The sequence below is a fragment of the Copadichromis virginalis genome, linkage group LG17 (assembly GCF_057382275.1).
Source record: "Copadichromis virginalis isolate Kocher_CV1m ecotype Utaka linkage group LG17, C_Virginalis_male_GT1.1, whole genome shotgun sequence".
Classification (NCBI taxonomy): Eukaryota; Metazoa; Chordata; class Actinopteri; order Cichliformes; family Cichlidae; genus Copadichromis; species Copadichromis virginalis.
The window spans coordinates 9,060,790-9,074,769 of NC_140634.1; the positions used below are offsets into that span (position 1 = coordinate 9,060,790).

The 13,980-nt window shown below is 40.6% G+C and overlaps 2 protein-coding genes across 3 annotated transcripts; one reads left to right on the forward strand and one right to left on the reverse strand.

Annotated features, from left to right (window-relative positions):
• Positions 1 to 13: 13 nt before the first annotated feature.
• Positions 14 to 13,562, reverse strand: henmt1 (HEN methyltransferase 1). Of its 2 annotated transcripts, XM_085436532.1 has the most exons (9): positions 13,419 to 13,562; positions 13,056 to 13,168; positions 3,523 to 3,657; positions 3,208 to 3,390; positions 2,914 to 3,100; positions 1,946 to 2,108; positions 1,759 to 1,843; positions 1,492 to 1,649; positions 14 to 190 (listed from the first exon to the last, which is right to left on the reverse strand). In XM_085436532.1, the coding sequence occupies exons 1-9, from the start codon at positions 13,500 to 13,502 to the stop codon at positions 81 to 83; spliced, it is 1,218 nt and encodes a 405-aa protein (XP_085292658.1). In that variant the 5' UTR covers positions 13,503 to 13,562; the 3' UTR covers positions 14 to 80. The 2 variants fall into 2 exon arrangements, with proteins under 2 accessions (XP_085292658.1, XP_085292659.1); XM_085436533.1 differs by lacking the exons at positions 13,056 to 13,168; positions 13,419 to 13,562 and adding an exon at positions 13,015 to 13,043.
• On the forward strand, positions 8,137 to 10,211 carry LOC146688962 (uncharacterized). Its single transcript, XM_085436534.1, has one exon. The coding sequence runs from the start codon at positions 8,914 to 8,916 to the stop codon at positions 9,844 to 9,846; it is 933 nt and encodes a 310-aa protein (XP_085292660.1). The 5' UTR covers positions 8,137 to 8,913; the 3' UTR covers positions 9,847 to 10,211.
• Positions 13,563 to 13,980: the final 418 nt, after the last annotated feature.

A 13,980-nucleotide genomic window follows, 5' to 3' on the forward strand; every position in this document is an offset into this window, starting at 1 on the left:
AATGACAATCTGAAGTTTTTCTCATATTTATTATGAACTCAGTAATCACACTGACATATACCTGGAAAACATCCTCCACATCAATCATTTTCCTCCCAGTCTTCCTCTTGCTCAGCACTGTGGCTGTGCAGACTGGCCTCTGGATACCCACTGTCATCCAAATTGTAGTCATCTTCCTTTTCTTCCTGGTCTGAGAATCCCAATGAAGCGTCACAGTCACAAACACAGAAACATTCATGCAACGAACACAAGAACTGCAATGACAAGCTGCATGGTTAGCTGACGATGCATGTGAGCTGTGAAAGGGAAGTGAGCAAAGCACTCTGTGGTCAATGTGGCTAAAATGATTCTTGTGAGCAGTGAATACAAGTTGATGATCTCTGCTGCACAACCTCTTAGTACTGCATTTGTGTGGAAGGCTGCAATACCCTTCCACACAAATACACTTAATACTGTCACTGCTGACACGATTGAAGTTTTAGTCAGTATGAGTTATGCAAAGGGGTGGAGAACAGTTTCTGGCCATCCATAGGATTATTTCATCGAGGCTTGACATGTGTGTTCTGACTTAATCGAGTAAGTGCAAAAGTTTTGAGCCACCCTCCTTTCTCTATATTATGCTAGGAAGATGGGAAATCTGTAGAAACATACATGGAAATACGGTAAATACAGTTTGTGGACTTCTACTGAGCTTTAAAATCAATATTTGGCACCTTTATTCTTCAACTTGTGTTATCTTTGGCATTTTTCATAGATTTAACTACAGAAAATGAGAGGAGGGCATGTTTTTGTGACTGACTGCTAATAATAAAGTACCTAGAGATACAAATTAATAACAATTTTTGTAATTAAATTTATTAACTTAAGTTTCTTTATCAAGCTGTCTTGTTGTGCCTTTTTATTAGACAACACTGGTTCATCCCTTGAGTTAGGTGCCTTTTTGATGCTTGAATGATTCACAGTTCAGAACTTGAATGAGTGGGGGGGAAAGGAGCCAATGTCCGAAGAATAACTTTGAAAGACCGTCAGAAAGCTTGGAGAACTATTCCTCAAGACCACTTTAAAAATGTAAAAGAAAGTCTGGCTCCTTGGAAGTAAAATATAAAGAAATAAGGTGTGGCTCTGGATTTTCACACAGTATGGTACATAACACGCATTTGCTTGAGACAGCAGATTCATTTACAGAGGGTTGTTTGTCAGCACAAGACCTGAGGCTCTATTTGTGCCACATCAACTTGAGCCTCCATTAGCCTTGCTAATTGTCTGATATGCACCAGTGCATATGAGACAGGTCAATGATGAAAAACATCAGATTTTAATTTTGGACTTAAGCCAGACTCTTTTACATTCATTATTATGCAGCACGAGATGATTAGAGTCAAACTTACATCAACGAATGAAGAAAATATTCATATTCACAGAAAAATTAACACAATCTAAAAACCACTTCAAACGTTTAGTGAAGCACAAAGAAAATGAATCAAACAATACCTTGTTCCCAGTGATTTATTAGCACAGCAGAGCTATCCTGGCTCAGTTTAATGTTCGGCTCATCCATCAGCAGATGTTTGAGATTACCAAGGCTTCCACTTAGCACACTGACTTTAGGACAGCAGGACCACAGCACATCCAGTGGTACAGCCACAATCCTATTAGTACACACAAAAAGGTCAATAAAGAAAAACTCATAAAATAAAACGCTGGGAGATGCTGCCTCTCCTTAATACCACATACTGGCATCCTCCTGAGGAAGCTCACCTGCATGATGTACAGGACCCCTGTTTTTCAGCACTGTCTGATGCACCACTCCATTCCATTAAATCTTTCATCTCCTCTGCACATGCTGTAGGTATACGGTTTGGTGCATTTTAAACAAACGTGTTTAAATAAGATGATAAAACAATGCTTTTCACCCTGTCTGCTTCATCTGACAGGAATTCCTCACCTCCTCCCTCAGTTTGACACAGTGCAACTGCATCACATATCCCGTCGGCCTGTTCCTCCATCCATCTATTCTTTAGTTTTTCTGCCCCGTACAGCACTTCACTCACCAGAACCCTGCGCAAGATGTTGTTGTCGCACAGGCTGGGGTAGTTTACTCTGTAAAGCTGACAGAGCAGAGGAAAAAGCACAGGTCAAAAGTCAAAGGAAGCAGGCAGCATCACAGAAACCTGTATGAAACAGAAACCTGGGGAAGCATATATTCAGGATAAAAGCTCTAATGCTGTTGATTAATACCACAAAGTTATTATTAGAGAGGTATAGAAATGTAATTTTTGCTTAATCACTATTAATCACGCTGGTGTTACATGTATGTCCAGCTGTTTGCAATTTTAAGCAGCCACCAGCAGAGGGCGGTAAATACTGTCATTTCATACCAGTTTAAAAGCAATCTACTGCATCATCAAATATTGCTTTTACCTCTGGTTTGCTAGGTGTATTCAAATCACTGGAATGACTAATTAATAAAAACTGATGAGGAAGTAACTAATGTGCATTCATCAAATATTTTCACATGTACATTTTCATCAAAAATGCAAATAAAAAAAAAAGATCTATGTATCTATCCATCCATCCCTCCCTTCTGGCATGACCCAGAAAACACAGAGGATGTTTCAGTAGACAAATAAGTTAGAGGACAATGGGAGACAAGGCTTAAAAGACTTGACAGGACTGAAGACATGGGTTACAGCTGTTTCCTGTTTACCAGATGGCAGTATGAATCGATGATCACATAAATCAAAAAGACCAGCTGCAGCAGCTAATAATATTAATAGTGCATAATTCCAATAGTAGCAGCTCAGGAAATGCTAGTGAAAACACAAATACCACAGCACTATCACTAATGCTTTTTGTTTGTACTACAGAAATAATTAGCTTTTTCCATTTGTACTAATATTGAAATATACTTACCAATGTATATGGAAACAAATCCTCTGCATCGTTGACGAGCAACGTCTTGCAGCAATCTCTCCCCCAGAGCTGGTAAAACACACCGATCTGGGTACAGAACCCAACTGCCTCCTGTTGGCCCTGTGGGGCTTTTCCAACACCAGTGAACTCCACCTCATAGCCGTAGTCCAAACACACCTTCATAGCCCTGAGAAGGGATGCAGTTTAAATTTGTGTTGTATGCTCAGTAGGGGATAGGTTCCTACAGTGTTTCAGGATGAATTTATTTGCATGACTAAAAAAAAGTTAATGTACCAGGATCTAAACTCTGCTCTGGTCCATTCAAATTTGTGGTCGCTGTGCCTGTAACAGGACACTCCAGGCATGAAGATGTTGAACTCAGAGTTTGGGGTGCTGATGATGACCATCTTTGGGGTCATGTAACCAAATACCACCTCAGAGAAGAGCTCCACATCAGCAGGAGTGAGGTGCTCAATGCTGCACACACAGACAGATAGAAAACACAGTTACAAGAAGCAGCACAGAGTGACGAGCATAAAAGCAAAGAAAGAAAAAACATTTGTAATAATGAACAGAACGCAAAAGAGTGAGGAGAATGCAGCAGCTTACAGCTCTATACTGGTGACCAGATCAAATCCTTTGAAGCGGGCGTCTTTTTGGGTCACTGAGCCCTGGTACAGCTCAACGCACAGCTGATCGTAACTTGGCTCCAGGTAGTCAGTTGATATAGGAGCTAATCCATGCCTAAAGAAACATTCAAGCAGAGCCTGCACATTACTGTGCTGCCTGGTGCTTTCATCTTTATTGAAGACAATAATCAGAGCAAGACTTTAAGATCATTTTAAATTACTAACTTTCAACCAGTTTTTAAAGTTAAACTTAACTGGTCTCCCGTCTCAGAGGCGGGGTTTTTTTTGTTGTTTTTTTAATCATTCCAATCTTTATGACCGTCACTTGATTTGTTCTCACTGATGTCACACTGTTTTCCATTTCTGCTTTAATTAGTGTTTTTTAAATGTTCTGAGGTCCCAGAGGACTCAGTCAAAAGGAAGCAGATGGAAGCAGACAATGTCAGCGAATGCTGAATGTTGACTGGGCCAGAATAGAGAAGATTTTCTTATACAGGGAGTGCAGAATTATTAGGCAAATGAGTATTTTGTCCACATCATCCTCTTCATGCATGTTGTCTTACTCCAAGCTGTATAGGCTCGAAAGCCTACTACCAATTAAGCATATTAGGTGATGTGCATCTCTGTAATGAGAAGGGGTGTGGTCTAATGACATCAACACCCTATCCGGTTGTTCAGTGATGACGCGACGAATCCTACTTCCGGGTCTAAAGTAGTCTGCGTTTAATATGGCTTTTGTGTTGTTAACATGTTTAATGTTATGTATTTTCTTCTATTTGATCTCAAAAAGCTCCTAAAACAGTCAGCGACCACTGTTGACCTCCCTCGGCTTTTATTACCGCTAATCATTTATTTAAGCTCAGTTTTTAAAACCTTACATGTAACTACAGCCCAGCCCATGCAGCAGTATATGAATGACTAACCTCGTATTGTGGATGGATTATCTCAGGTGTTCTCCTGGCTGAAGTTTGGTCCTTTTACAGCATCCTGCCATGCGATTACATTTGTTCCTGACCACCGAGAACACTCACGTTAACTTTTATCAGTGGAAAAAAGTTAGCTTGTTTATATTATGCTAACATAGCTGTGTCGCTAGCGGTCACGTAGCACATCATTATATACCAGCTAGCCCAACTTCAGTAACCCTACAAACGTCACTGCTGTTTAGTTTTCTGTCTTCATTTATGCTGGAAGTGATAACAGAGCTGTACGTTTTAATTTGTTTCCAAAACCCCGCAGTCAGGACATGCTATATTGTATTTAGATAGAAGCTAGCGAGCTAACTCCCTGCTAACTTCTAACTCCGTTAAATGTCATAAATTCCGTTTTCATGGATGCCTGGATGTTAAACTCAATTGTTACACCTGGTAGAGCAGAACGCTGATCATTTTATTAAAGATGAAAGACTTTAGACAGTTTTTCAACTCTCAGTAATCCCATAGTGATCGTTTGATATATGGACCTGCAGCGGAGTTTAGACCCAGACACGGCTAGTGACGTCAGACTGAACAACCGGATATCAGGTGTGCATAATTATTAGGCAACGTCCTTTCCTTTGGCAAAATGGGTCAAAAGAAGGACTTGACAGGCTCAGAAAAGTCAAAGATAGTGAGATATCTTGCAGAGGGATGCAGCAGTCTCAAAATTGCAAAGCTTCTGAAGCGTGATCATCGAACAATCAAGCGTTTCATTCAAAATAGTCAACAGGGTCACAAGAAGCGTGTGGAAAGACCAAGGCGCAAAATAACTGCCTATGAACTGAGAAAAGTCAAGCGTGCAGCTGCCAAGATGCCACTTGCCACCAGTTTGGCCATATTTCAGAGCTGCAACATCACTGGAGTGGCCAAAAGCACAAGGTGTGCAATACTCAGAGACATGGCCAAGGTAAGAAAGGCTGAAAGACGACCACCACTGAACAAGACACACAAGCTGAAACGTCAAGACTGGGCCAAGAAATATCTCAAGACTGATTTTTCTAAGGTTTTATGGACTGATGAAATGAGAGTGAGTCTTGATGGGCCAGATGGATGGGCCCGTGGCTGGATTGGTAAAGGGCAGAGAGCTCCAGTCCGACGCCAGCAAGGTGGAGGTGGAGTACTGGTTTGGGCTGGTATCATCAAAGATGAGCTTGTGGGGCCTTTTCGGGTTGAGGATGGAGTCAAGCTCAACTCCCAGTCCTACTGCCAGTTTCTGGAAGACACCTTCTTCAAGCAGTGGTACAGGAAGAAGTCTGCATCCTTCAAGAAAAACATGATTTTCATGCAGGACAATGCTCCATCACACACGTCCAAGTACTCCACAGCGTGGCTGGCAAGAAAGGGTATAAAAGAAGAAAAACTAATGACATGGCCACCTTGTTCACCTGATCTGAACCCCATTGAGAACCTGTGGTCCATCATCAAATGTGAGATTTACGAGGAGGGAAAACAGTACACCTCTCTGAACAGTGTCTGGGAGGCTGTGGTTGCTGCTGCACGCCTGAATCTGCGTAGAAGAAAGGCAGAGAAAGAAAAGGCTAAGCAGGACAATGATGCCTGGTTAACAAAACAACAGGAAACAGTTAAACCACTGGCCGAACAGGAGAAACAAAACATTCTCCAGGGCCTAAAGAGGAGGTTTAATGAGCTAAACTTTGAATATCAATCCCTCCCTTTTACTATCTCCCCTTCACAGCACAAAAAATACAATTACAAAATGTTTCTTGAAGAGGCAATGAGTCAAGTTGAAAAAGACATTGCCCTTTTTGAGGAACATAAATACATTTACGTAGGCAGGGAAGATGCATCTGACGAACAACAGTTACAGCGGACTCCACTGCCACCCATTAGACCGAAAAACACAAAGTTGACACCCGCTCCTCAAGTCACACAATCAACGAAAAAGGAAACTTTCTCGACCGACAACCTACCACCTTTTCGTAGGATGTGTGTTCCACCTATATCCAGAAGTGGAAAGCAACCGATTCCCACCCAATCAGTTATAATTCCACAACCTAGTCCTGTCCCTCTGCCACCTATTTGTAAAAAAGCTGAATCTACACCCCGACCACCTGTAAGACCTCCAATGAAACGAGGTGTAACACCCATCCTTCCACCCATTTCCACCAAAAAGCTGTAGTGCTGTACCGTTAGAGTAGTTTTTTAACTACCTAACCCCCAACCGGTCTTGACAGAAGCCGCACCATCTGAGCCTGGTTCTGTCGAAGGTTTCTTCTTTTTAAGACAAAGGAGTTTTTCCTTCCCACCGTCGCCCAGTGCTTGCTCAGATGGGATCATTTGATTGTTGGGGTTTTCTTAAACATAAATTGGCCTATTGAAAAAATGTAGTGTTTCTTACTACATTTTATTTTCAATAGACCAATTTATGTTCAAAAAAAAAAATTACAGCAGAAAAGAAAGCATGGGAGACATCTGATGCATTTCATTGCTTTTTAAAAAATAATTTATAATTTATCTGGAACAAATAAAAGAAAGTAAAACTAATCTTTTGTGGATTCTTTTCTTCAATAAGTAGTAGAATAGGCAGTTCTTTATACATAAAGCGTAGTGTTTTGTTAAAAAATAAAGTGGCACAGCGGCACTGTGGTAAAGGCCTGTGTTTTTACCATCAGCGTGACAGCACCGTGCCGCCTTTGCAGTTTTAAGGCCCAGGGAAACAAGCCTGCCAGCGCTCTGTAGCGGCTGTGACCGCTGCCGATAAGGAAAGGCTGCTCTTCATAGAGGACTCAAGCTCGGGGAAACCTTTTCTGGGCGACTCTGGCTCCCAGAAGAGCCTCTGGAACTCTTGTGTCGTCTTTACAATGGTATATTATTTAATCTCAAAAAAAACAAAATTAAAAAAAATTGGAGATTTCCCGTATCACATAACATGTGCAGGTACACTGGTACAGCACATGTGAGCGAAATTCTTATGTGTGTGCAACAGAGGTGTGCAAAATACAATAACATAAGAACAAGCAAAATATACGAATGGGTAAATCTGAGAATTATAAGAATAAATATATGTACAAATATAAGAGTGTATGTTAGGGCTGTTCGATATAACGATATATATCAAATGACGATATAAAAATGTCTATCGTTTCCTATTACGCTATCGTTTGTTTCGCGATGTCGTAAAATAAACTGTTTACAGCAGTATTTTTCATCGTTTTGACGGTCACCTTAGTGGCTATATTAATTTCTTAAAGTTCTCTCTTTCTCTTATATTTAATATAACCACACTATGGGCGGGCAAGTGCCTGTTTTTACGTGTTTTCGTTAGCAACAATGACGGTAAAACCATCGCGTGGTTCCGCTGTACGCTTGTTTGTTTTCCACGTAAACCTTTCACAATAAAGCTCAAGATCCTGTTGAGACTTTTCAAAACAAACTGAATCACATGAGAGAGTATGCAGAGTTTACAGATGAGAAGCAAACAAAGAGCCGTCAGACTCAAACTATATGTATACACCTGCCCGCCTTCGTAAACAACTAAATGCTATGTTGCCCTATCATTTTTTGATTGGTCCACATGGTATATTTTTTCACCAATAGGAAAGGCTGGGGGAGTTGGGAGGGGGACTGAGTGCTTTCTAGTGTTTTTCCTTATAAAAACCGTTTCTTCCCGCAGTAAATATAAACAACGATAGTATTCAGGAAGAAAACCTGCATATATTATACTGAACATAAAGTTGTTTGCAAAACTTGTGCATAATTTTTACAAATGTACAACTTCTATTCGCATTTCAAGTTATGAAAACAATTCCTTAAACATGTTTGTGGCTTTTACAGTAAAAATGACAAGTATTTTCTACTCGGATTTTGAATTTTTTTTTGTCTGAATTTAGATCTATTGTGCAAATATAGTATAAATGAAAAATTAACTCAAATTTCAGATATTTGAGGTTGTGCCAAAAAAAAAAAAAAAGAAGAAGATTTTTTTAAAGGTGAAATATAGAGGTAAAATCAAAAGTAGTCAAAAACGGCCAATTATACTCTGGACCCCAGAGGGTTACTAAATACATTTACATGTCTTGGTGACTGCAGCTGGAACCTTGGCAAAAAGTGTATGTGTGTGTGTGGAATGCTAGCTACCAGCATTCATAATATAATAGTTACAATAGCAACAGTAACCAGGGGGGTGGGGCTTAAATGACAGAACAAAGACAGGCTACCATGATGTCACATGCCAGGCCACCATGATGTCACATGCCAGGCCACCATGATGTCACATGCCAGGCCATAAAAATCTATAAATAGGGGTGCCTCGACACACAGTTGTAGAATTCCCTTGCAGGTGATTTTAATCTAGCGATTGAATTAGGTTGTCAGATAAAAGCGCTTATAACCTTCTCCCAAAGTAGAGTACTCTTCCTCCACCCAAACCTAAAATGTATATTTCTAAATACAGGGAAGCAATTGTATTAGAAAATAAATATAAAAATGAACACAGGACCATGGTGCCAAGAACAGTTAAGGCCCCATCTCATCGCGAAATGTGCCCACAGAGGCCAGAAGGCGAAAAACCTGAACACACATTCAGGAAAAAACCAGAACACACAGGCATGAAGAAAGTCATGGCTCAACCTGCTTGTGTGGATACACGCAAAGGGGACAAGCAGCTCCTTGAGAAATCTGGACTTGTCCCCTTTTATTTACAGAAAAACGATTACGGAATCGTTCCAGGCTACCTGCGTAGAAGAAAGGCAGAGAAAGAAAAGGCTAAGCAGGACAATGATGCCTGGTTAACAAAACAACAGGAAACAGTTAAACCACTGGCCGAACAGGAGAAACAAAACATTCTCCAGGGCCTAAAGAGGAGGTTTAATGAGCTAAACTTTGAATATCAATCCCTCCCTTTTACTATCTCCCCTTCACAGCACAAAAAATACAATTACAAAATGTTTCTTGAAGAGGCAATGAGTCAAGTTGAAAAAGACATTGCCCTTTTTGAGGAACATAAATACATTTACGTAGGCAGGGAAGATGCATCTGACGAACAACAGTTACAGCGGACTCCACTGCCACCCATTAGACCGAAAAACACAAAGTTGACACCCGCTCCTCAAGTCACACAACCAACGAAAAAGGAAACTTTCTCGACCGACAACCTACCACCTTTTCGTAGGATGTGTGTTCCACCTATATCCAGAAGTGGAAAGCAACCGATTCCCACCCAATCAGTTATAATTCCACAACCTAGTCCTGTCCCTCTGCCACCTATTTGTAAAAAAGCTGAATCTACACCCCGACCACCTGTAAGACCTCCAATGAAACGAGGTGTAACACCCATCCTTCCACCCATTTCCACCAAAAAGCTGTAGTGCTGTACCGTTAGAGTAGTTTTTTAACTACCTAACCCCCAACCGGTCTTGACAGAAGCCGCACCATCTGAGCCTGGTTCTGTCGAAGGTTTCTTCTTTTTAAGACAAAGGAGTTTTTCCTTCCCACCGTCGCCCAGTGCTTGCTCAGATGGGATCATTTGATTGTTGGGGTTTTCTTAAACATAAATTGGCCTATTGAAAAAATGTAGTGTTTCTTACTACATTTTATTTTCAATAGACCAATTTATGTTCAAAAAAAAAAATTACAGCAGAAAAGAAAGCATGGGAGACATCTGATGCATTTCATTGCTTTTTAAAAAATAATTTATAATTTATCTGGAACAAATAAAAGAAAGTAAAACTAATCTTTTGTGGATTCTTTTCTTCAATAAGTAGTAGAATAGGCAGTTCTTTATACATAAAGCGTAGTGTTTTGTTAAAAAATAAAGTGGCACAGCGGCACTGTGGTAAAGGCCTGTGTTTTTACCATCAGCGTGACAGCACCGTGCCGCCTTTGCAGTTTTAAGGCCCAGGGAAACAAGCCTGCCAGCGCTCTGTAGCGGCTGTGACCGCTGCCGATAAGGAAAGGCTGCTCTTCATAGAGGACTCAAGCTCGGGGAAACCTTTTCTGGTCGACTCTGGCTCCCAGAAGAGCCTCTGGAACTCTTGTGTCGTCTTTACAATGGTATATTATTTAATCTCAAAAAAAATTAAAAAATTAAAAAAATTGGAGATTTCCCGTATCACATAACATGTGCAGGTACACTGGTACAACACATGTGAGTGAATTTCTTATGTGTGTGCAACAGAGGTGTGCAAAATACAATAAACCCCAGAGGGTTACTAAATACATTTACATGTCTTGGTGACTGCAGCTGGAACCTTGGCAAAAAGTGTATGTGTGTGTGTGGAATGCTAGCTACCAGAATCCATGGATGGCAGGCTTTTGAGTGTCCTTGCAAAGAAAGGTGGCTATATTGGTCGCTGATTTGTTTTTGTTTTGTTTTTGAATGTCAGAAATGTATATTTGTGAATGTGGAGATGTTATATTGGTGTCACTGGTAAAAATAAATAATTGAAATGGGTATATATTTGTTTTTTGTTAAGTTGCCTAATAATTGTGCACAGTAATAGTCACCTGCACACAGATATCCCCCTAAAATAGCTAAAACTAAAAACAAACTAAAAACTACTTCCAAAAACATTCAGCTTTGATATTAATGAGTTTTTTGGGTTCATTGGGAACATGGTTGTTGTTCAATAATAACATTATTCCTCAAAAATACAACTTGCCTAATAATTCTGCACTCCCTGTACAAGTCGAGTTTTTATCATTTAAAAATGTTTAGCTTTTGTTTGGTTTTTATTAGTTTCAGTGTTAGTTTTACACTATGTACTTATCATTTTATTTAAGACAAATGCAAGAGGTGGGGATTTGTGAAAATCAGCAATGTTACGATATAACCAACAGGACTCTTTGAAAGCAGCTGACTCACAGGCCTGAAGACATCCAAAGCCTCAAAAACGTCGATCAAACCTTCATCTTGTAGTTTGTGATAACAAATTTTACCAAATTAAATACCCACTCTAAGGATATTTACTCTACAGAAATATTTTAGTGATCTCATAAAGTCGTTTCAGTCAATTTTTTTTGCAAAGGTCTAGGCTACGTCCACACGTACCCGGGTATTTTTGAAAACGCAGATTTTTCTATGCGTTTGCACCTTGCGTCCACACGTAAACAGCGTTTTCGGTCACTGAAAATGGAGATTTTTAAAAACTCCGGCCAGGGTGGATATTTTTGAAAACTCCGTTTTTGCATTTATGTGTGGACAAGAAAAACGGAGAAAATGCAGCGTCAAAGATGTGCGCCTTTTTGACGTCACAATGTGCGCCACGTTATTGTTTCGGTGAAATAGTCAAAGGAGCTTGCAAAGAAAAGCGTCTGGACTTCTTTAAGTTGCTTGAAGACGTTTCACCTCTCATCCGAGAAGCTTCTTCAGTTCTAAGGTCAAATGGTGGAGAGTCCCAGATATAAACCTAGTGGGAATAACCCCCCACAGAGGGACAAAAGGACCCCCTGATGATCCTCTAATCGCCTGAGCCAAGGTGTGAAACTGGGCGTGGGTCCCAATCAGCCAGAGTTTCGGGTGTGTTCATAGTGAAACCTGGCCCCACCTTATCATGCGAATTCCTGAGGTCAGATGGCCCAGGATGTGAGTGGGCGTTAAGGCGTCTGGGAAGGGATCTCAAAACTGGATTATAGATGGCAGAGAGTTGGTGTCGTAAACCCCCGCCTCTGTTCAAAGATGGTCGCTCACAGTGGACATAGATGGCTTTCACTCCTCTTTCAAACCATCTGTCCTCTCTGTCCAAAATGTGAACATTGGCATCCTCGAAAGAGTGTCCTTTATCCTTAAGATGCAGATGGACTGCTGAGTCTAAGGTGGGGCCAGGTTTCACAATGAACACACCCGAAACTCTGGCTGATTGGGACCCACGCCCAGTTTCACACCTTGGCTCAGGCGATTAGAGGATCATCAGGGGGTCCTTTTGTCCCTCTGTGGGGGGTTACTCCCACTAGGTTTATATCTGGGACTCTCCACCATTTGACCTTAGAACTGAAGAAGCTTCTCGGATGAGAGGTGAAACGTCTTCAAGCAACTTAAAGAAGTCCAGACGCTTTTCTTCGCAAGCTCCTTTGACTACGATGACCTGGATGACTGAGAACCTTCACAGACGTTTCGGTGAAATGAATTTCTATAATACTGTTAATTGTACTCTCTGCAGTGGTTAAATGCTTACATATACACACAGTTACTGTCCCTCCACACATACGACTCGGTTCTGCTTCTATGCCCCATCCTTGTTTACTATTTCCCACCGAGGCTTCTAGACTTCTGATTGGCCAACATTTCTACACTGTTAGGAATATATCGCCACCTGTTGCTTTGGCATGTTCATAGCAGCGTTTTCCTTCATTTTTGAGTTTAAGTGTGGACGGGATTATTTTATAAAACGAAATGAAAAATCTCGACATAGCCTAGACAGACCTGTTGTCTCCGTTAACATGTTAAGAGGAATATATGTTGGTGCACTGATGCACAAGATTCGCCAAAGAATACACTTTAAATTACTTTAACCCCGCAGTCTAATCTTAACTCTCACCATTTGCGTGAACAGACATACATACATACATACATACATACATCCTTTTCTTGACTTTGGCACCGTTCACGTCCACTCCAACCAGAAGTTCAATTTCGTGGTGAAACTTGAGCATTTTGAGGAGGGTACACTCACCGCAGCCCAAGTCCACCACCTGGACAAAGGCACAGCGCAGACTCTCGGTTAAAGAAATTTAATAAGAAATTGTAAATACAGTGAACCCAAAGCGTTAAGAAAAGCCAAGGCAACGTAGTTTATTATGCACTATAGTAGCTAACTTAATTGGTTTGGTGAAAATGTTTGCTAACATAATTAGCTTTGGTGTAGTCAAACGTCGCTAAACGAAATTCTTGCTTTTAAGCTAAAGTTTTAAAAAATTTATTTTTCACGAAGACATTAGCGACCTTTTTAGGTTTGTTCCTCTTGACAAAATCGACGACAAATTGATGTCTCTGCTTGTGAAGCGGCGGACTGAACGTCAGATCCATCTTTGTCTCGTCTTAGAGTCCTGTAACCCCGCCCGCCGGCCACCAGAGGGCGCTGTTGTTATCGAGTCTGGAGCGTTTTTGGGGGGAGGGGAGGGTGAGCAAAGATGGTTCTGTTCTTACATTATTTAAAATATATCGGCAACACATGGCTTCAAAAGTGGTAGAGTTGTGGAAGTGCATCCAACTGGTCAAAATTTATTTTTTTTTATATTAAATTAATAATTGTTGGCTTTGGAAAAATCCCTTAAAGCTTAATCGAGGCTTCAGCAGGCTTGAGCATGTCTTTGAAAGTAAAATATATGACTTATTTTTAAATATTTTTGCTTCTACTCCACATAATATAAGCAAAGCAATTATGTAGTAATACAAATGTCCATTTTCCACCACAAATATATCCCGTATTGTGCAAAAGCCTTGAGCCAACCTGCATTTCTTTACATTTTGCTATGGAAAATAGAAAAAACATACACACATACAT

Coding starts and splice junctions, on each gene's coding strand:
- henmt1 (XM_085436532.1), bottom strand. CDS start 13,502: ATGGATCTGACGTTCAGTCCGCCGCTTCACAAGCAGAGACATCAATTT. Junction 3,658..13,055: donor GCCAAAGTCAAGAAAAGGAT/GTATGTATGTAT, acceptor ATGTTTCTTTAG/GCATGGATTAGCTCCTATAT. Junction 191..1,491: donor AATAAATCACTGGGAACAAG/GTATTGTTTGAT, acceptor TGGGATTCTCAG/ACCAGGAAGAAAAGGAAGAT.
- LOC146688962 (XM_085436534.1), top strand. CDS start 8,914: ATGTATATTTCTAAATACAGGGAAGCAATTGTATTAGAAAATAAATAT.